Source organism: Muscardinus avellanarius, assembly GCF_963383645.1.
Source record: "Muscardinus avellanarius genome assembly, chromosome: X".
Taxonomy (NCBI): domain Eukaryota; kingdom Metazoa; phylum Chordata; class Mammalia; order Rodentia; family Gliridae; genus Muscardinus; species Muscardinus avellanarius.
The window spans coordinates 5,487,420-5,508,658 of NC_137792.1; the positions used below are offsets into that span (position 1 = coordinate 5,487,420).

At 37.5% G+C, this 21,239-nt stretch overlaps 1 protein-coding gene across 1 annotated transcript; it reads right to left on the reverse strand.

Annotated features, from left to right (window-relative positions):
- Positions 1 to 401: 401 nt before the first annotated feature.
- LOC308279487 (muskelin-like) lies at positions 402 to 2,600 on the reverse strand (the record flags this gene model as incomplete). The annotated part of the gene is made up of 1 exon (XM_080719599.1): positions 402 to 2,600. The coding sequence occupies one exon, from the start codon at positions 2,598 to 2,600 to the stop codon at positions 402 to 404; it is 2,199 nt and encodes a 732-aa protein (XP_080575725.1).
- Between the last annotated feature and the right edge of the window lie 18,639 nt (positions 2,601 to 21,239).

A 21,239-nucleotide genomic window follows, 5' to 3' on the forward strand; every position in this document is an offset into this window, starting at 1 on the left:
TAGTCACAGATGACACAATATTGTATGTAGAAAACTCAAAATTTCCCCAATAAAACTGTTAAAACTAATAGATGGATTTAGGAAAGCTACAGAATATAGAATTGACACAAAAATAAATTGCATTCCTATATACTAACAATGATCAATTTGAAAAGGAAGTTTATTTTTTTTAATGGAAAGTATACCAATTTCATTTTATTGGCCTAATTTAGGAATAAGATGAGGAAAAGAGTGGGTTGAGGTCAAGTATAAAGAAGAGGGCTAAAACGCATGATGGTAAAGATCCCTTCAAATCTCTGGCTCAGTCCTTTACATTACAGCTTCGCCTCAGCCAACAGGTTGCAATCCCAAACACTGAAAGTAGCGTCTGTCCTTGGCCTCAATGCTCAGTGACTCTGCAGTTAGAGTGTGATGAGGTCTACCAGGTTGCCTTTAGGAGGAGTCATGCTGTCAGGAAAGAAGTTTACTAAGGTGTCAAATAGCCGAGTTCTTTGAGCATAGGTGTGATCCACATCCGATAAGCCTAGAGCTGTAAATTCTGAACCCGATTTGAATAGAGCTGAAACTAGGAGCTGAAACTCTTTTGTCTCCTCTGGGTCTGAATGATTCACTGTTATATAAAGATCATTTTGTAAATATTGCAGAGCACAAAGAGGATCCATTTGGGCCTTTTCTTCAAACCTTTGTTTTCTTAGAAGGTACTTGCAATGCCTCAGTAAGTAACCTTTTGAAGGTCTACACAATTTCAATGACCAGAAGTCATCAAGTCTCATCTTTGGAGAGCAATATTTTCCTGGATTTCCACCAAACAAGTAATGAACCTTGTGTAACTCATCATAAACAAGCTGGTGGGCAAATCTTGGACATGGTTCTTCCTCCTGTAGACTTTTGCTTGGATTATCCTTTTCAGCTTGATCATTCTTATAGATACAAGACTTCACAATGTCATAAATCCAGAATAAATTTCTGACATTTTCATCTTTCTTTTCCTGGTCTTTGCTAAGTACAGATAAGACATGTATTTCATTCAGTTCTGGATCAATAGTTGCCTTCTGTGTGAATCCTGTCATTGGAACTATGCCAAAGTCTTTCTTGGTGCCATCTGATATTATGTCTACATGATCAGAGTCCACATCATAACTAAAGAAATCATTCAAATAGGTCTTTGACCGCTGGCCACCAAATACATACAAGCAATGATTTTTTGAGTGAAACAGCATGCAGTGTCCAATCCGAGACTGGATGTCTTCAGGCCCAGCGTTACAGGAGTCTTCCCGAAGTAATTTCCAGGTTTGACAATGACAGTTGAAGGCAAACAAGCCACTGAATTGTGGTTCACTGCCTTTGCTCTCATTTATGCTGCCATTACATGTCAGTATTCTACCACCAAAAGTGTAGATCATATATTTTTCTGAGTCCATACATATCTGATTATCAAACACCAATTTTGGCCCTCCATCAGCAGCAGTATCTTCACTTAGTAACATCCATGTGTTTGTATCAATGTCATAACGATAGAAGTCACTATTCAGAGACTTGCTATTCATCATAGAAGAATCCAAATAACGTCCTAATATGTAGATTTCTCTCCTTTGACTGTCAATACACATTTTATGATATGATCTGGCACTAGGACCATTCTCTTGCTCAGTGTCTCTGGAGATACATGTCCACTGGTTCTTCTTCACACTGTACGCCCAGAAGTCAGCAAGATCTTGTGTTCCATTCCAGCCACCAAACAAATAAATGGTCTCTGTTTGAACTTCAATAACCATTTGATGGCCTCCTCTCATTCCTGGTCGGTTATCTTCTCTACCACCTCTGGTACGTTTGGGAATGATTTGACTCCATCGTGGCTTATATTTATGTTGACTGATATACTGATTGAATAAACCATCATTTATGGCTTTTTCAATCAGCTCTTCACAAGCATCAAGATCACCCTTTAACACCAGTTTGTTATGCAGATCTGTTAATATAGGATGTTCCAGTGCAATCATGGTTTTCTTTTGCAGTGATTCAAAAGCCTCTGTGTAGTTGTGTTTTCTGAAGTGTTTTAGGCAAAGGCGAATGGCTTCTTGTTCACAGTACTTGTGGTACCAGTTGAGACAGGGCTGTACTACATCAGGATCATCAATGCCACTAAGTTCAACATACCAAATGCTACAGTTAAAGCTGGGGCCCCAGGACAAGAGTGGAACTATTTTAATGAATTGACACGGAAACATCTGTTCATCAATTTTATGCTTCAAGGTGAAAGTTTCTTTGTTATAATCATTCTTCAAGCCACTGGACAATAGCTCTGTCATATTTACTTCATTCATTCCACCAAAAACTTTAAATTTCTTCAAATTACAGACATGAGTTTTCTCATATTTTCCAAAGGTGATATTTTGAACTATAGCAGGCCTTTCAAGTTTTAGGATCAGGTATTGGGGAGGAGAGTTACTTTCTGAAGACCATCTTGAAGATTGGTCATTTGGTTTATCCACTAAAATATTCTGGGGAAAGTAGGTGGAGGAGAAGGAGCTCCACTTATGTATTGTGTAGGGCAGAAACTGGCACTTGGGTTCCGTAGCCACAGCCCCGCCAGTTGCCATCTTGTCAGCACTGAAAAAGACATTTAGAAAACAACTTCATTTGCAATAGGATAAAATTAAAATATAATAAAAGGAGACTCAAGGCTTATATATTGGAAACTACAAAACATTGATCTAAGAAATTAGTGAATACACAAATAGACATTTTGTGTTCATGGATTAGAAGAGTGAATGCTCAGATGTCAAAGCTACCCAAAGCTATATACAGATTTCAAGCAATTTTTTATCAAAATCCCAATAGCATTTTTTTTTCAAAAATAGAAAAAGCCATCCCCAAGTTCATATGGAAACCTAGGGTTTCCAAATAGCCAAACCAATTTTGGGGAAAAAAAAGTTGGAGATCTTATACCAAAGCTACAGAAATCAAAACTGTGTGGTACTGGTATAAAGACAGATATGTAAACTCATGGAATAGAATAGAGTCTGGAAGTAAATTCTCACAGCATATGGCCAAATGAGTTTTGACAAGAGTGCCAAAACCATTCAGTGGGGAAGGACAGTTTTTTTCCCCAAAAAATGTCATTTGTAACAAGGATATGCATATACTAAACAATGAAGTTGAACTCTTATATTACACCATATATAAAAATTAATCAAAAGTGGATAAAAGACCTAAAAATAAGAGCTAAAACATTTCTAGATGAAAATGTAGGAGAAAAGTTTCATGGCATTGAATTATCAATGAGCTTTTTTAATGTGATAACTAAAGCACAGGCAAGAAAATAAAAAATAGATAAATAGAATTGCATTAAAATGTAAAACTTCTTTCTATCAAAAGACTAAATAGAAAACACTATTGAATGGGAGAGAATATCTTCAAATTATATATATGATCAGAGGTTAATATTCAGAATGTATACAAACTCCAATAACACAAAAACAACCAGGTTAAAAAAATGGGCAAAGGATCGGAATAGATGCTTTTCCAAAGATTTCTATTTTCATTAGCTTTTTTTTGTCACTGAAACTAAAATACTTGACAAGAAATACTTGACAAGAAAAGAGAAGGAAAGGTTTATTTGGCTTGCCATTTCAGAGGTTTAATCCACATTTAGCTGGCTCCAAGGGAACATGACATGGTGGAAGAAACCCTCTCAGCTCATGAAAACAAGGAAGCTGAGAAAGAGAAGAAAGGAACAGGGACATATATAGCTCCTAAGGTCAGGCCTCCAGGGACCTACCTTTTCTACCAGGTAAATCCATTCAAATGGTTAATCTATCAATGAATTTATCCAGGGTTACAACTAGAGCCCTGATTGAGTTATTTCACCTCTGAATATTTCTGCATTGACAAAACATGAACTTTTTAGGGAATATCCCACATCTGAACCATAACAATAAACAGATGACCAACAGGTACATGAAAAGATGTTCAATATCACTAATCATTAGAGAAATGCAAATTAAATCCACAATATGATATCACTTCACTTATTAGGATAGTTATTATAAAAAACTAAAAAAACATAAAATAACAAGCATGAAAATCCTTGTTAACTATTGATGGGAATGTAAATCATAGTCACTATAGGAAAGAGCATGGTGAGTCTTCAAAAAACTAAAACTAAAATTATATATTTCAACAATTGTCCTTCTGAGTATGTATCCAAAAAAATGAAACAGGATCTCACAGAAATATTTTTATACCAATGTTCATAGCAGCATTATTCTTCCAAGACAAAAGGTAGAAACTGATATCAAATGTTTACTAATATAGGAAGAGATAAATAAGATATGGTATATCTGAAGGGTAAGGTGGTGCATGCCTGTAATCCCAGTAATTGGGAGGCCGAGATAGAAAGAGCAGGTTCAAGGCCAGTGCAGCAACTTAGGCAGACCTTGTTTCAAAATTTAAAAACATAAGATAACATAGGGTTGGGGTATAGTTCAAAAGTTGGTGTGTTTAGTCCCCAGTACCATACAGAAACACAAAGATGTGGTATGTATGTTTACACAATGGAATATTGTTCAGTCTTGCAAAGGAAGGAAATTCTGACACATGCTACAACATGGATGGATCTTCAAGACATTATGCTAAGTGAAATAAGCCAGGCAGTCTCAAAAAGACGGGTAGTTATTATTGTACTTATTTGAGGTACTCATAGTAATTACATTCATTCATCGATACAGTAAGTAGAATGACAGTTGCCAGGTTCTAGGGAGAAAGCAAAAACAGGATGTAATTCTTGTTTAATGGATGTAGGATTTCTGTTTTGCAAGATAAAAAGAGTTCAGTAGATTGGCCGCAGGATAATATGAATGTACTTAACACTACAGAACTGTCTTCTTAAAAATGATTAGAATGTTAAAATTTATGTTATGAGTATTTTACCACAATTCAATTTGTTTCCATTCAGATTGATGCTATCTCTCTCCCTCAGAGAAACTAGGCTATTTCTACATGATTTTAAGGACAAATAACTAATAGGTGAATTCCTAGTTTGTTCTTAGCTTACTTGTTTTTTGGGTCTTCTTTGGAACTGGGGATCACACCCAGGGTGGTACACTTGAAAGACAAGCACTTTGCCACTGAGCTGCATCTTAGCCCAGAAATGAATGTTTAACTTTTGAAGCCTTTTATGGCATTTGTTTTTGTTCACAAAGGATTTGGGGAGCTACTTGACTTTAGCTTGGATATGATGACAATTAAATTTTGGGGAAATGTTTAAATTCACATCATGGAATGGGAATTATATGCAGGTTACCTAGACTAGTTTAGGAGTAAATATACATGCAAAAACCTTTAATAGATAGACAGTGGGGTTCTGTTATCAACTTCTAATTCTTCTTTTTTGGAGAGTACTGAAGATTGAACCTAGGGACATTTTACTTCTGAGCTATACCTCTAGCCCTTTCTATTTTAAATTTTGAAACCAGACCTTGCCAAGTTTCTAAGAATCTCCCTAAGTTGCTAACGCTGGCCTCAAATCTGTGATCCTCTTGTCTCAGCCTCCCGATCCTGGGATTACAGGCATACACCACTCTGCCTGGCTCTATCTACTTCTAATTATTTATTATGAAGTTAACAAAATCATTTTGTCTCATTTGAATAAGAAAAGAATCTCTGCTTTGGTCCAGTGGCGCCAGTGGTGGGACTTACTTCCTCATTAGATATTAGCTGAAAATAAGAGTCCAGCCTATGAGACTAAAAAAATGGATGACGGGTGGGGTAGGGGTTGAGATGCTCCCATGTAGTCATTTTCCTGCTTAATATCATCCAGGCCATACAATCAAGCCTCGTTTTTGGAAATTCCTTTATGTGTCTCTTCAGGGAAGAGGCAGGCTTCATCAGCAATGTGGGTCACACTTCACTTACTCATGAATCTCTGCTAAGAGAACATAATTTATGTTATTTCAGTCTTTTCAGCTGTATTGCTGCTCGTTTTGTGGCTCTGTCTACGATATACCCTGTAGAAATATTTCATATGCTCTTTAAAAAAAAAGAAAGCTTACTATGAACAATGAAAATTCTTCGAAATGAAGAGTAGTTGATTCTAACTGGGAAGTGTTTTTGTGTAAATGAGGCTTCTCTCTCAGGTGAATTTAACAAGCAGATGCATTTATGATGCAAATTATTAGGTAAGGAAAGTGTATGCTTGTAGGAATCCTTTGAAATGTAGCTGCCAAATAACTTATTTTCCCCCGTCCTTGGTTCTAATAAACAGTTGCAGGTGTGGAAAGATTATTTGTTTCCTTGCCTTTTTCTTCAGCACTTGTGTTTGTAATCTAGGTTGATTAAGACCATTGCTATGCAGGAACTGAACTATTTGACATTTACTTAATTAAAAAAATTATTCATTTGCTGCACATGGGAAGAGCCACCTGCAGACGAGGTCAGAATTACTCAGGATATTAATTTTTGTTTGCTGAAATATAAACTTGTGCTTATAGCTAAAAGCAAGGCGTACCAAGCAGCGAAGCACTTTATTAGTAAGTGTTTGAGGCTTTATTATGTAGTGTTAAAAAGGAATTTCAGGTTTTCAGATGATGGAGTTTTCTAAAACATATTTACCTTTGTTCTTTTAAACTTGGAATTGATGATCTTGAGATATCATCTTGAGATAAGGTGGACATTTCCTAGGATAAGTAAAAAATAAGAACCATCTTTTAGAACAAAATAATCCTTTCATTTTGCAAAAAGGAAGGAAATGCCTTTCCCCAAGACTTTGCATTTCTCTCTTTCAAGTTTCAGAAGCTAGATAAGTTAAGAGTCCCTTGCTGTGCAATTGGGAAGTATTTTAGAAACACTATGGAAGCTCAAGGTCACATAGAAATTACTGGCATGGTTTTCTACACATATTTTAAGACATTTGCTTTTTAGATTATCATTTTTTTACCATCCTGCTTCTGTCCTTTCAGTTACATTAAGTAATTTCCCATAGGGTTGACCTGCAGATCCAACACTAAACCATACTCAGAACTCTTGCCCCCACCATCCATTCAATAGTGGCTGCTATTGCCACTTCAGATAAAAAGCTTATTTCTGTTTTCTGACATTTCCACTCTGCTCACGACCTGCTCTCTGAGCATATCATATATCTTGATTGTTGAATTTACTTATCCTGCCCTTTAAACTTAATGATTTAGACTGTCAATTTTACGAACTTTGCCTAACATTTGCCTCGCTGGTTGCAAACTCTCAAGAATTGTTGACTTCAATGAATCAAATTACCAATTAAATGCAACAAAGATGCTCCTTGGGATAGTATAAAATTAAGAATGCATTTGATACTACTCTCAAACATCTTTACAAAAGAATTTAAATTGGAATAGTATATTGATACCTGCATATTCATTAAAGAAGAACAACTCAAAATAGCCAAACTATGGAACCAGCTTAGTTATCCATCAACAGATGAATGGATCGCAAAACTGTGGTATATAAGCCAGGCATGGTGGTGCACGCTTTTTAATCTCAGCAATTCGGAGGCTGAGACAAGAGGATCGTGTCTCAAGGACAGCCTCAGCTGCTTACTGAGGCCTTTTGCAATTCAGTGAGACCCTGTTTCAAAATCAGTAATAAAAAATTAGGTCTGGGGGTGTCACTCAGAGGTAGAGTGCTCCTGAATTCCATCCCTAGTACCACAAAAACACCCTGTGGTATATATATACACACAATAAAATTTTACTGAGCCATAAAGGAAAACAAAATTATGTCATTTGCAGGAAAATTGATGGAACTTGAGAATATTACGCTAAGTGAGATTACCCAGTTTCAAAAATGAATAATTGTATGTTTTCTTTTACATGTGGCAGCTACATAGAAATTGGGAAACAAGAGCTACATCTGGTAGAAGAGCAGAGATTCCAATGAGTGATGGAGGAGGTCTGAGGAAGGGAGGAGAGCACAGAGACATTAAAAATGTAACAATTGAAATGATGCTACATACATATATATAAAGATACCAATCCCAATCTCAAGGACATGCATGGAGAGTGGAAGGGAGGGGGTTAGGATACAGAGGGAAGAGTTCCAAGAGATGTGTACCTGTATGTTCCTATCACTCTATACCTCAGTATGATGTATAATTGCAAGGTATCAAATAAAAGCGCTTTGGTTATTGGCTCCCTGTCTCATTCTAAGAAAACTTTCTACATATACTTACCATCTCTCAGAGTAATCACCTTTTTGATTGATGTGTAAGGAGAGGAACTACTTGGATGTAGACTTTCTATGGGATCCTTGTAAAAGTTGAGCTTCTTCCAGGGTGCATCTGGACTGTAATTGAAGCCTACTCCATAGTATAAGGTGACATTTGAGATCCTGATTTATCCCTTGCTGAGGAGGATTGTGATGCTACAGTACGTCCTCTGGTTATCACCAGAGTTCTCTTGGAACTTTTTGTTCTCAGAAAAGGGAATTGCTAACTTAGAGCTAGTTCGACCTCTGGGTCTCAGTTTCCTAAGCACTCTGTGGCCAAAGACACTTTAACAGTATTTGAAAGAGATGAATCGTCTTGGATGGAAAACAAAAGTGTTTCTGCCTTGGAAGCAGCTTATGAAGTTATTTAAACTTGATTATAAATAAAATTTTCTTCCTAAACCAAGTTTAGAATAGATGGTCCCTTCATTGCTGAAAGTGGAGGTAGGATGAATTTTAATGATTTTCCTTAAAACTCAAATGTTTACTATCCTGAGAAATGAAGCTTGATTAGTCTCCATTTACCACTGTTTTTCTTATCTTGAAAAGTTTGAAAGATTCCCCACTCATGTGAGAGCAGAATTGATTTTGAGACTTTCTTTGTAGACTTGGTAGACTCCTGAATTTAGTTGAACCTAGTATACAAAGTACTTTATTTTTGTGGTACTGGAGATTGAACCCAGGGGGCATTCTACCTCTGAGCTACACATCCAGCCCTACTTAATTTTTTTAATTTTGAAACAGAGTCTTGCTAGGTTAATGTGTCTCGCTACTTGCTGAGGCTGTCCTCAAACCTGTAACCCTCCTGTTTCAGCCTCCTAAATACTGAGATTACAAGAGTGTGCCACTACGCCCAGCTTGTATTTATTTTTAAGTAAAGAAGCAGTTGCCAGGCCTGGTGGTGCACACTCGTAATCCCAGCATTCAGGAAACTGAGATCGGAGGATCGTTTTTCACAGACAGCCTCAGCTACTTAGTGAGGCCCTCTGCAACTCAGTGAGACCCGATTCCAAAATAAAGAATAAAAAATAGGGCAGTGATTGTAGCTCGGAGATCAAATGCCCCTGGGTTCCATCCCCAGACCTGAAAAAAAAGAAAAAAGAAGCAGCTACTCTGATCTGAGTTTCTTAAGCAACTTAAAGGTGTTTACTAGTTTTATTTCTTTATATTAATTATGTATATATTTGGTTCAAAAGTGAACAAGACCCAAATGCACTAATGTGAAGTTGACACTGAGATCTGAGATGAGTGTTATCTGAGAAAAAGAATATAAAGAAGTATTATTAGGATCCCTTGTTTAAATCCCTCTAAAAATAGTCATTTATTGGGTCAGTTTGCTATGCCAGCTAATTATACTGTGTGAATTTCTCCATGACTGCAACAGTGATAATAATGTCTCTTTCCAAGGCTTTATTTATTTTTTTTTTTGCCTTGAGAGTATTAGGATCAATAGCACTTTGGGTTTGATAGTTCTTGTTTATCTCATTAAAAAATCAGCACACACACAAAAATATCTAAATAAGAAATGAAGGTCATTTATTTAGCTTTATTTTTATTGCTGAGTGGAGAATGTGTACCAGGCAGGAATTTATCTTTTAAGAATTTGTCCGACTTCCGGGAAGATGGCGACCGAGAAAAGCGGAGCTTAAGAGCCCTGTTAACAACCAATCTACATTACCACAAAACCAGCGCCTTTCATAGCCAGAAAACACCATCACCAGAAAAACAAAAAAACCACCAGGCTCCAGAGAGAAAGCGGACTGAGAACAGAGCTCAGGGCCACAGAGGAGACACACGCGCCCGAGGACGCGGCAGCAGCGCCATACTGCCGGCGGCAGCGGCGAACTCATCGGATGGCTACAGCAAGCCGAGGTGAGCCGCTGCGGAACAGCCAGGCGGGATCTTTCGGCGCAGAGAGGATTTAAAGCTCCCAGTGGCTGAGCTCAGCACACGCTGCAGGGAATCAGAGTGGAAATCAAAACCAGAGAAGAAAAAATACGCCAGCCTCATGGCCGAGGGCGTGGCCACGGCGCCATATTGCCACCGGAAGCGGCAGCAGCAGTGAATTCGCCGAATCCAGCACAGCTACATCTGCGTACTCAAGAACAGTGAGTCAAATTGCGGGCCACAGAGGAGAAATCCCAGTACTGTACCTCACTGAGGTACAGTGAGGTACCTCACTGTACCCAGTGAGGGAGTGGTGGTGGCAGAGATATCACACCATAGGAGAACGTGCAACCTGGCACCCCCCCATAGTTTAAAGCAGCCTCGATTGACTCCCTGGGTCGGAGACTCTGTGATAAAACCCAGTAAAGGAGTAGTGGGGTTTGAGATACTACTGACTCGAGATCCAGAACACCTTAAGGGAAGTCATAGTGACCCAAGGGAAGAACCCAGAGAAGGCACAAACATCCGAAATCATGGGAAAGAGGAATAATACTGGAGCAATGAATGCCGCCCACAACCCCACAACATCAGAACCTGATAAAACAGAAAATCAGAGATTTCTAGAAGATCAAATCAGGAAAATAACTGTAGAAATAATAGAGGTGCTTCGAAAAGAACTCAGAGAGAGCCAAAAAGAGATAAAGGATGCAATTAATGAAGTAAAGGCCTCAATTCAAAGCACAAACAACCGATTAGACCACATGGAGAACAGAATCTCGCTCTTAGAAGATGAGCAATCCAAAAATGAACGCATAGTTTCTAATCTAGAAAAAAATATCCAACAGCAGGAATCTGACATTGAAGAAATATGGGCCCATCTTAAGAGAGCTAACCTAAGAATAATTGGAATAGAGGAGGGAAAAGAAAGTGAAACCAAAGGGATCAACAATCTCTTCAAGGAAGTAATAGCAGAAAATTTTCCAAACATAGAGCAAGAGGTTGATACACAGGTCCAGGAAACTTATAGAACTCCCTTTAGACAGGATCGGAGAAGAGGATCCCCACGCCACATAATTGTCAAAATGACCAATGTGGAAGCCAAGCAGAGAATCTTAAAGGCAACAAAAACAAAGGGCCAACTGACATTCAGAGGCAAACCAATTAGAATCACTCCAGACTTCCCAAACCAAGTCATGAGAGCCAGAAGGGCTTGGAGTAACATATTCCAAACTCTGAAAGAAAACAACTTCCAGCCAAAAATTTCCTACCCAGCAAAATTTTCTATCAAATTAGATGGAGAAATAAGAAGCTTCCATGACAAACAGAAACTGAAGGAATTTATGTCTTCAAAACCAGCGCTAGAGAAAATACTCAAAGAGATTAACTACAAAGAAGAAATAGGTAACACTCACCAGAACCAGAGAAACAAGATTTTCCATCCAACAGACAACTAAGATTGGTTATCTGTGGAGATTCATTATTTTTGTTAGTCTTTTACCTATCTCTAAATTGTATTGTTTGCCTTTATTGTTGTTAATTTTTAGGATTTCTAGTTGGGATATTAATATACCTTCAGATATAGCATTTGGAAATATTTTATCCAATTCTATTAGTAACTTTTAACTCTGTTTACATTGTCTTTGGATATGCAATATTTTTTTTATTTTTTAGGAAATTTGTATACTCTTCTGTTGCCTGTGCCATTGAAATCATATCCAAGAAATCACTGCCAATTTCAATGTTGTGAGATTGTATGACCCAGATTTTCTCCTAAAAGTTTATAGTCTTAAGATTTATATTTAGGTCTTTTATCTATTTTGAGTTAATACTTGTATGTGGGATTAGGTAAGGGTCCAATTTTATTCTTTTCCATGTAATTATTATTTTTCAACAATATTTAGTTAAAAGAATATTATTTCCACCACCAAATGTTCGTGGAAACCTTGTCAAAAATAACTTGACAATATAGGGAAGAATTTAGCTCTAGGCTTGTATTTAATTCCAATGGTTTATATATCTGCCTTTAGAACAGTACTACACTGTTTCAATTATTGTAGCTTTATATGGTTTGAAATCAGAAAATATATATCTGCTAGCTTTGTTCTTCTTCAAGATCGTTTTGGGTATCTAGAATTCATATTCCATATTAGGATAGATTTTTTTCTGAAAAATAAATATATAAATATATGATAGTTTCACCAAAAAAACAGAAAAAAATATGCTCTGGTAAGAAAGAAAGCAAAAAGAAATATTGAAATGTTATCTTTAAGTCATCAAAAGCTTGGCATCAGACAAATGAAACTGTTATGTGAGATTATCATTTTTAATTTTGGATAAATTGCTATAATACTAGATGTCAACCACTAAGCCAAGCATGGGAAGGAGGGATGGGGAGGGAATGGGGTGGGGATCGGGTGGGGGCTGACTGGGCGATGTGTGCATGTATGTCTACAAAAGTTTGTATCCCACTATGATGTATGAATACAGTGCACTAATAAAATACAATTTAAAAAAAAAAAAGAATTTGTCCATTTGATTATTCAATTTGCTGTTTGTACAATTTTATAGGAATATAAAATCGAAATGGGTGCAATCCCTCCCATGGTTTGCTATGGAAATATAGAAAACTTAAGAATAAAGCTAGTAGAGAGTATTCAATACTCCAAGTGGAGTATTCCCAGCTAGGTGGATTTAAAAGAGCAGATAATGCCCAGTAATTCCAATTTTGGGGAAGTTGAGATATAAATATCAAAGGTTTGAGGCTAGCCTCAGCAACTTAGCTAGTCCCTCAGCCATTTAGTGAGTCCCTATTACAAAATAAAAAATAAAATATTGTGAGACCAGGCGTGACGGATCATGCTTATAATCCCAGCATTTGGGAGGCTGGGACCAGAGGATTGCAATTTGTGGACAGCCTCAACTACTTAGCGAGGCCCTTTTCAACTCAGTGAGACCTTGTTTCCAAATTAAAAGACTAAAAAAATAGAGCTGGGTATATAGCTCGGAGGTACAATGCCCCTGGGTTCCATCCCCAGTACTGCAAAGAAAATATTGTGACGGCTATAGTTTAGAGGTGGAATACTTCTGGGTTCAACCTCCAGTACCCCCCAAAAAAAAAAGAAAAGAAAAGAGTAGATAAGTTATTGTAAAGAGAATTTGGGGGTGAAAAAGGTATTTATAGGGCCTGGTTTGGTGGCGCACGCTTTTAATCCCTGAGCTTGGGAGGCAGAGACAGGAGGATCGCGCAGGTTCAAAGCCAGCCTCCCTGGCTTAAGAGACCCTGTTTCCAAATAAAAACGTATAAAAATAGGTCTGACAGTGTAGCCCAGAGGTAAGAGGGTTTCCAGGAACCCCGGTACCACCACCAAAAAAAAAAAAAAGGTATTTATAGGGAAGAGATAGTATGAGGTAGAATATTTTAGTAACCAGTAGAGCTAATATGGGGAACAAAAGGATAGTTAGACTAATATGAGACATTAAGAAAGTTCTAGAAAAATAGTTTGTATGTGGATGCGATGGTGATCAGGGAAAATTTTGATATCAGGCTCAAGATTTATTGTTCTAGCTTAAACTCTTGAATTTCTGTGTAAGAATGTTGTGTAGGCCCCAATAGTGCACCTCTCAAGACCTGCCAGAGTGGCTAACAGTTGTCCCAGAGTGGGTCCTGCCCTCTGTTACTTACTGTGGATTATGCCCTCCACGGGCCACTCCCACCAATGGCAGAGCATGGTGGTGATGGCAAGGTGTGCCATTCCAGGAGACACCGACTCCTTTATTGGTTGGCCTTGGCTCAAAAATGTTAGGGCAGCCTTGCAGAGCTTCCTTTAAGACATTAAGGGAGTCCAGGATGCTGCCACTCATTTTTCTTAACCTTGTTGGTCACTGTCTGCTTTTCCTTGTACAAAAATCCTTGTACAGTTGAATCTCATCTTGGTGTCACTGTCTTAATGGACCAGGACTCTCTGACAAGTTTAAAGGCAGCAACCTGGTTGGGACATGTGGCTGGGAATTTATCTTAAAGATACATTTTTGCAGCAAGCATACTCACTTAATCACAATCACATGGATATCTGAAGAGATTTGAAGGGAACTGATCGAGTTTATGGAGGCATAGAGCACCTTCTACATAACCCTGATGTTCAAGTAATGGGAGTCACTTAAAATTTTTTGACACAAAAGATTTCATAAGATTTCATCAATCATTCATTCATAAACTAAGTTTAAAGTCAGATATATTATATTTGACCAAAGGAAACAAACTACCTCAACACTAGTTAATTTGATGTAAACCAATAATAATAAATAATAATGGCTTCTGCCTCTAGTTCTAAGTTTGACTTAAAAAGAACTGGTGTCTTAAATACTTACGTCAACCCAGAAATTCTCCTCTCCGTTGTTCTATTATTGTTTTTCTCTCGGTATCCTTTGAATACAGTTTATCAGGAACTATGGCATGGCTGTACAATCTCTTAACTTGCAGTAGTTCTTTCTGTGAAAGAAACAGTTGTGAAAGAGTTATTTCTAATTTGTGAAGGAACTCTTTTAACAGCCAGAAATTACTTTGGCTCAATTTATTAGTAATAAAGTCGTTATGTTGAAGTGTTTACCTTATTGGCCTTTGACTCAGTCCTGTCCTGTGATTTCTCTTGTGTTGAACTAACTCTGTGCTTAGGGCCTGGCAGTTGGGTGCCTTGGTTATCATTGTGATGTCACAGCCCTGGCTATATGGCAGGTGCTAAGGGAGGAGACAACAGGGTGCTAGGCAGGGGACAGGAAGACTGGATTCCCACAAATGCTGTGGCCTTGGCAAGTGGAGCACCTTGCATAGGGTTTTTGCAAATAACATCTATGGAAATAGCATTGAATAAAGACTGCTCAGAAAGTTAATGAGGGCGCAAGTGGAGAAAATTCTGGTTGTGGACTGAGGACATTTTAAGGGCATTGTATTGACCACACTAATGGAGTGCTTAGACAACTCAGAAGGTCAGCCACCTGTGAGTTGCCAGATCCCAAAAGAGTTAGGCTAGACTCTGAGTGCAATAAGTAGAAGTAAAAGGGAAAATGACTAGCATCTGATTTGCATGCACAATTGGAGAATAGAAGCTTCAGATATCCTCTGGGGGAAGGCTTTGTTTCATCCTGAGTGACAGAGGGGTTATTTAGCAAATGCAAAAGGGATCATGCCTTTTGTCTTGAGATACAAAACTATCCTGTCATTCATTTGTTGCTCTGGGAATATTCTAGGGAACTGACCTGTCTATGCATTGAGAATTTCACTTATCCACCTTTGCACTAAGAATAGAGGCTACATTCCAAAATCAAAAGAAGTTTAATGGACACTTTCCATTGATCTTTTATCTTTTCGATTTTGGTGGCATTCTTGACCTCTATTTGTGTTGCAATGCTAGTGGTTTTTTTTTTCTTCATAGTAAAATGGGCTTTTCTCTAGTAAATGTTTGTTCTTGTACAACAATACGTCTTTAAAAAAAAGCCCTTTAATTCATTGTTTTGAGTAGTTCCATGAAATTATAAAGTTGAAAGTAGTAGAAGTCAGAAGAGCATCCATTTATGATATTCCCAGAGAAAGAATTCTTGTAATGAATAAATTACACTCATATTGCACACACACATATCTATATCTATCTATATATCTATATCCATATGTATTTTTAGTACTTGGATCCACTCAGGGCCTCACATATGCTATGCAAATACTTTACTACTGAACTAACATCCCCAGCCCTATATCCCTATATTGTAATTTTATTTTTTAATATTTTTATTGGTGCATTGTATTTATACATCATAATGAAGCAAACAATTTGTGTAGACATAAATGCATGCATCACCCAGCCAGCCCCTACCCAGTCCCTACCTCTCTTCCTCCCCATCCCTCCCTCCCATGCTTGGCTTAGTGGTTGACTTTGATATGAATAAGTACATTGTGTGCTTTAAAGAGTTTCCTTCCCCCCGCCATCCCCACAGTTAGGTTGCCTTATTTGCTCCTCTATAAGATCTCCTTTTTCACCTGGAGTTCCTCCTATGACACCTTTCACCGTAGCTTTCATATATTGTTATTTTAAAATGTATAATGTGTCCTGTATAAAGATTATTGAAGCCAGCTATCATTTAAGAAGATCATTGAAACCAGGTATCATTTATCTTATAGGTAGATGGAAAAGAGACCAAGAGAAAAAAATCGGTGATTTAATAAACTGGCTTTACTCAGAGTGGAAAATCAAATACAAGATTCCAAACCCTACCCTTCCATTTCAACATCATCTTTGCAAGTAAAGGTGAGGATTTTCATTTCTAGAATTGCACTAGTGGCTATGGAACAGACGGTGGCCCAGACAGCAGTGCTGATCTGCCTAAAAGGTTATTTTAGTTGTCTTGCAAATACAAGTAAGATGGCGTCATTTTTTTTATTAATCAACATGAAAATATGTGAATTGATGTTTTTTAAAAGCATGCCTATGTGAGTTGTACATGACATATAAACACAGAACTAAATCTCAGCAGCAAAGACAATTATTATAGTATCAACAGCAATAGCTGCCATTCCTGGAGCACTTATTCCATGCCAAGTGTTGTGCTAAGGCACATTTCATAGATTTCTCATTCATCCTTATAGCAGGATAAATTAGAGGTTCGTATTTTTACAATTTTATTAATGTGAAAATGGAAGCTTAGAGCAGCAAAGACACTTGATGACATTCATAAATCTAATATGACTAGTTTAGGTTTTAAATTTTAATTTAATTTGACTTTTGGGCATTGGGGATGGAACTCATGGGTAGTCTAACTGCAAGCTATTCCTCCAGCCCTTTTAATAATTATTTTATTATTTTGAAACAGGGCCTTGATTAGTTGCTGAGGGTCTAAGTTGTAAGGCTCTCCTCAAATCTCCAATTATTCTGTGTAAGTCTACCAAGTACTGGAATTATAGTCTACCATGCCTGGCTCTAATTTTAATTTTTCATATTCATTTTCATACTTTTATTAGTACATTGTAATTATGGGTTATAGTGAGCATCAGTGATACAAGCATACACACACATATCAATTAGTATATTTCCCTCTGCTTCTCATGCTACACCCTCCTCTCCCCTTCCCATTCAGGTTAGTAATATTGGTAGTGATACCTTCATATATGGACATATTTACTCTGGTTAGAGTAGAAATAATCAAGAATACAAACAATAAATGTTATTGAGGATATGGGAAATAGGAAATCTTATACACTGCTGGCCAGGATTGGAAATTAATGTAGCCATTACAGAGATCTGTATAGAGGCTCCTCAAGAGACTAGGAATGAAGCATATTTGTATTCCCAGTACTTGGGAGGCTGATACAGGAGGATCATGGTTTTGAGGCCAGTGCATAGTGACTTAGTGTTTCAAAATAAAAAATAAGGAGGGACAGGAGACAGGGATGTAACTCAGAAGTAGAACTCCCCTAAGTTCAACACCCGGGACCACAAACAACTTAAAAAAAAAGACTAGGAATGAAACCATTTTATGATTCATTAATACCACTCATAGGTATTTTTCCAAAAGAAATCCACAAAACATGCACACCTATGTTTATAGCAGCACAATTGGCAATAGTCAAATTATGGAACCAACCTAGGTGCCTGTCAAAGGATGACAAGATCAAAAAATGGTGACATAAATACATATATATGTATGTATATATGTATATATGTGCATATATGTATATATGTATGTGTATACACACACACACACAGAGTGGAATTTAATCAGCCACAAAAAAGAACTGAATCATCATTTGCAGGTAAATGGATGAAACTAGAGAATATTATGCTAAATGAGATCAGCCAGTTTTAGAAAGTGAAGGGTTGTTTGTTTTCTCTAGAGAGAATATAAGAAACAAACAAACAAAAAGTTCTTGAGGTAAATAAAGAGAGATTAATAGAACAGTGAAAGGGGATTGGGGAGGGAGGCAGGGAGAGGGAAAAGGAGGCTTGAGGAAGGAAATAGAGATAATATTCTTAGCCAAGGAAGATTATGTAACTGGTATACCTGGTGGTGCTTAGGACAAATCAGCTCATTTCACACATCTGAGTTTTGAAAAAGTTCATCAAAATTATGGAGTAAGTTGAGTCAAAAGGAACTAATTATTAAAAGGCATTGACATATAGCCATTATTTGGCCTGGTCTTATGGTGATGTCTTGTGTCTATTTCTTGCTTTGGGGACAAAGACTTGATAACATTTTCTCAGAAAACAAATTCTCAATACATTGAGTTTTAAAGATTTAATTGGTTTTATTTGGCACTTATGAACTGGGGAGCATACGGTCTTCAAAATAAACATGAATCCTTATGAGCTGAGCAGAGAGAGTGGGCTTTGTAGGAAGGAAAGGCTGAAGAAAGCTGAAACAAGGCACAAAATGTGGGTCGGCCAATTCAGAGTTAATTGCCTTATGAAGAATCTTGCAGGCTTCATGGCACTTGAATATCATTTTCTCTCCTGATTTCTTAGAAGGTCAGCTCTTACAAAGTAAACAGCTTAGATTTCAGTTTAGTGATGTGGAACTTTAGCAAGTGTAATCCGATTTGGGGTTGGTCTGTTGGGGCCTAGAGCAAGAGCTCAGCCCAAATCAAAGACTTCCCATAAACTTGAACAGTTTCTAGGCTAATAGTTAAGTTAATAAGGGACTGCAAACACTGAGTTTAGCAATAGTAGGAGAAACAAGAGGAAGAAACAGTGTTTTCCATTTGAGGGTCCTGGAAATCTAAGAGTGCCATTGAAGATCCAGGATGGGCAGATTCTGAGCTACTGTGGTGATCTCCAAATAGATTTGTTCACACATAACTTCAAGAAAAAATGGCACAAGTATCGAAATGTGTATGTTTCTCTATTTGCATATACATATATATGCAAATTATATAATATACTAATATATACTAGTGAATTACTAGCTTAAGATATCTTCAAAGTGTTTTGTTTTAGTCTTACAATTGTCACTTTATTTTTTGTCATTTTTCTTGGTGCATTGTAATCATAATCATGACGAAGTTCAGAGTGATAGAGACATACATGCACCCAGCACTTGGTGAGCCTCCTCTGGCTCCTACCCCGCTCCCTTCACTTCCCTGTATGCTATATTGAAATTGAAATCGAATTGATAATTTTGTATATGTACATCATTTCCATTAAAGTATTTCCTTCATCAGCTTTCCCTTCTCCCCACCGCCTCCCTCCCCTAATCCCCCCATCACTTCACAGGGGTTCTCCTCCTTTGGAGCATCTTAAAAGAAGGGTTTTTTTTTTTGTGTGTGTGTGTGTGGTACTGGGGATGGAACCCAGGTGCATTCTAATTTTGAGCTATAGCCCCAGCCCTATTTTTTATTCTTTTATTTTTGAAACGGTCTCACTGAGTCACAAAGGGCCTCGCTAAGTAGTACCTGAGGCTGTCTTCAAACCCGGATCCCATTTCTAGTCTTTTGAAAAACCTCCACATTGATTTCCATAACAGCTGAATTAATTTATAGTCTCACCAACGGTGTGTAAAAGTTCCTATATCCCCACATCCTTGCCAGCATTTATTATTGATATTGTCGGAAGCTTTAGAGACAGTAGGAAATAAGGAGAACTTCAGATAAATGAAGAGAGATACCAGTAGAATGGTGGAATGGGGGTTGGAGGAGATATAAGGGGGGGAAGAAGGATTGAGGGAAGGAATGGGTCAAATAATGTTATGTCCATATATGAAGGTATCACTAGCAATCTCACATGTATGGGGAAGGAAGAGAGGGGCAGGGTGGGATGTGGAGGGAAACATGCCAAGTGCTATGTGCAAGTATGTTTGTATCACTTTGAACCTCACTATGATATATAATTACAATGTACTAAAGTATAAAAAAAGGTTACAGTACATTACTACTAAGTACTGCCTTGACAAAAGACCCAGAATAGCCAAAGCAATTCTCAGCAATAAGAACCATGCCTGAGGCATCACAATACCTGATTTCAAATTATATTACAAAGCGATAGTAATAAAAACAGCATGGTAGCTGGGCGTGGTTGCGCACGCTTGTAATCACAACATTCGGGAGACGGAGGCCAGAGGATCATGGTTCACAGACAGCTTCAGCTACCTTAGCGAGACATTCGCAACTCAGTGAGACCCTGTTTCAAAAATAAAAAGACTAAAAAATAGGACTGGGGGTGTCACACAGAGGCACAATTCACCTGCGTTCCATCCCCAGTACTGCAAAAAAAAGCATGATATTGGCACAAAAACAGATATATAGACCAATGGCACAGAAGAGAAGACTCAGAAACAAATTGTCATTTCTTTAGCTAGTTGATTTTTTGAAAGGTGCCAAAGGCATGTGCTGAAGAAAAGACAGCCTTTGTAACAAATGGTTTTGGGAAAACTGGTTATTCATTTGTAGAAGAATGAGATTAAATTTTGACCTCTCACCTTACACAAAAGCCAACTCAAGATGGATCAAAGACCTATAAATTAGACCAGGAACTTTGCAACATCTAGAAGAAGGCAAAGGACCAACACTCCAAAACATAGGTACTGGTAGAAAGTTTCTCAATAAGACCTCAATCAGGTCTTTAAAATGAGAAGTAATAAATAGGATGGCATTAAATTAAGAAAGCTTCTGTGCATCAGTGAAAACCATCAAGCATCTACAGAGAGAGCCCAGAAGTTCTATGCCACCTACCCCTCTGGTAAAGGACTAATTTTTAGAATATACAAAGAGTTTATAAAATTTAACGCAAAAAAAACCCAAAAATGGCAATAGAACTAAATAGACACTCCACAATAGAAGAATTTCAAATGGCCAATAAATGTATTAAAGTATGTTCAACAAATTTAGCAATGATGGTGATGTAAATCATAACTAGATTGATTTTATCTAACCCTCATTAAAATTATAATCATAAAAACACAATAATAAATGCTGGTGAAGATGTGGGGAAATAGGGGCTGCAAACTAGTATAGCCACTGTGAAGATGAATGTGGAGATACCTCAGAAGATTGGAAATGGAACCACCAAATGACCCAGTCATACCAGTCCTGGGCATCTTTCAAAAGGAACTGAAGTCAGAATATTATACATTTA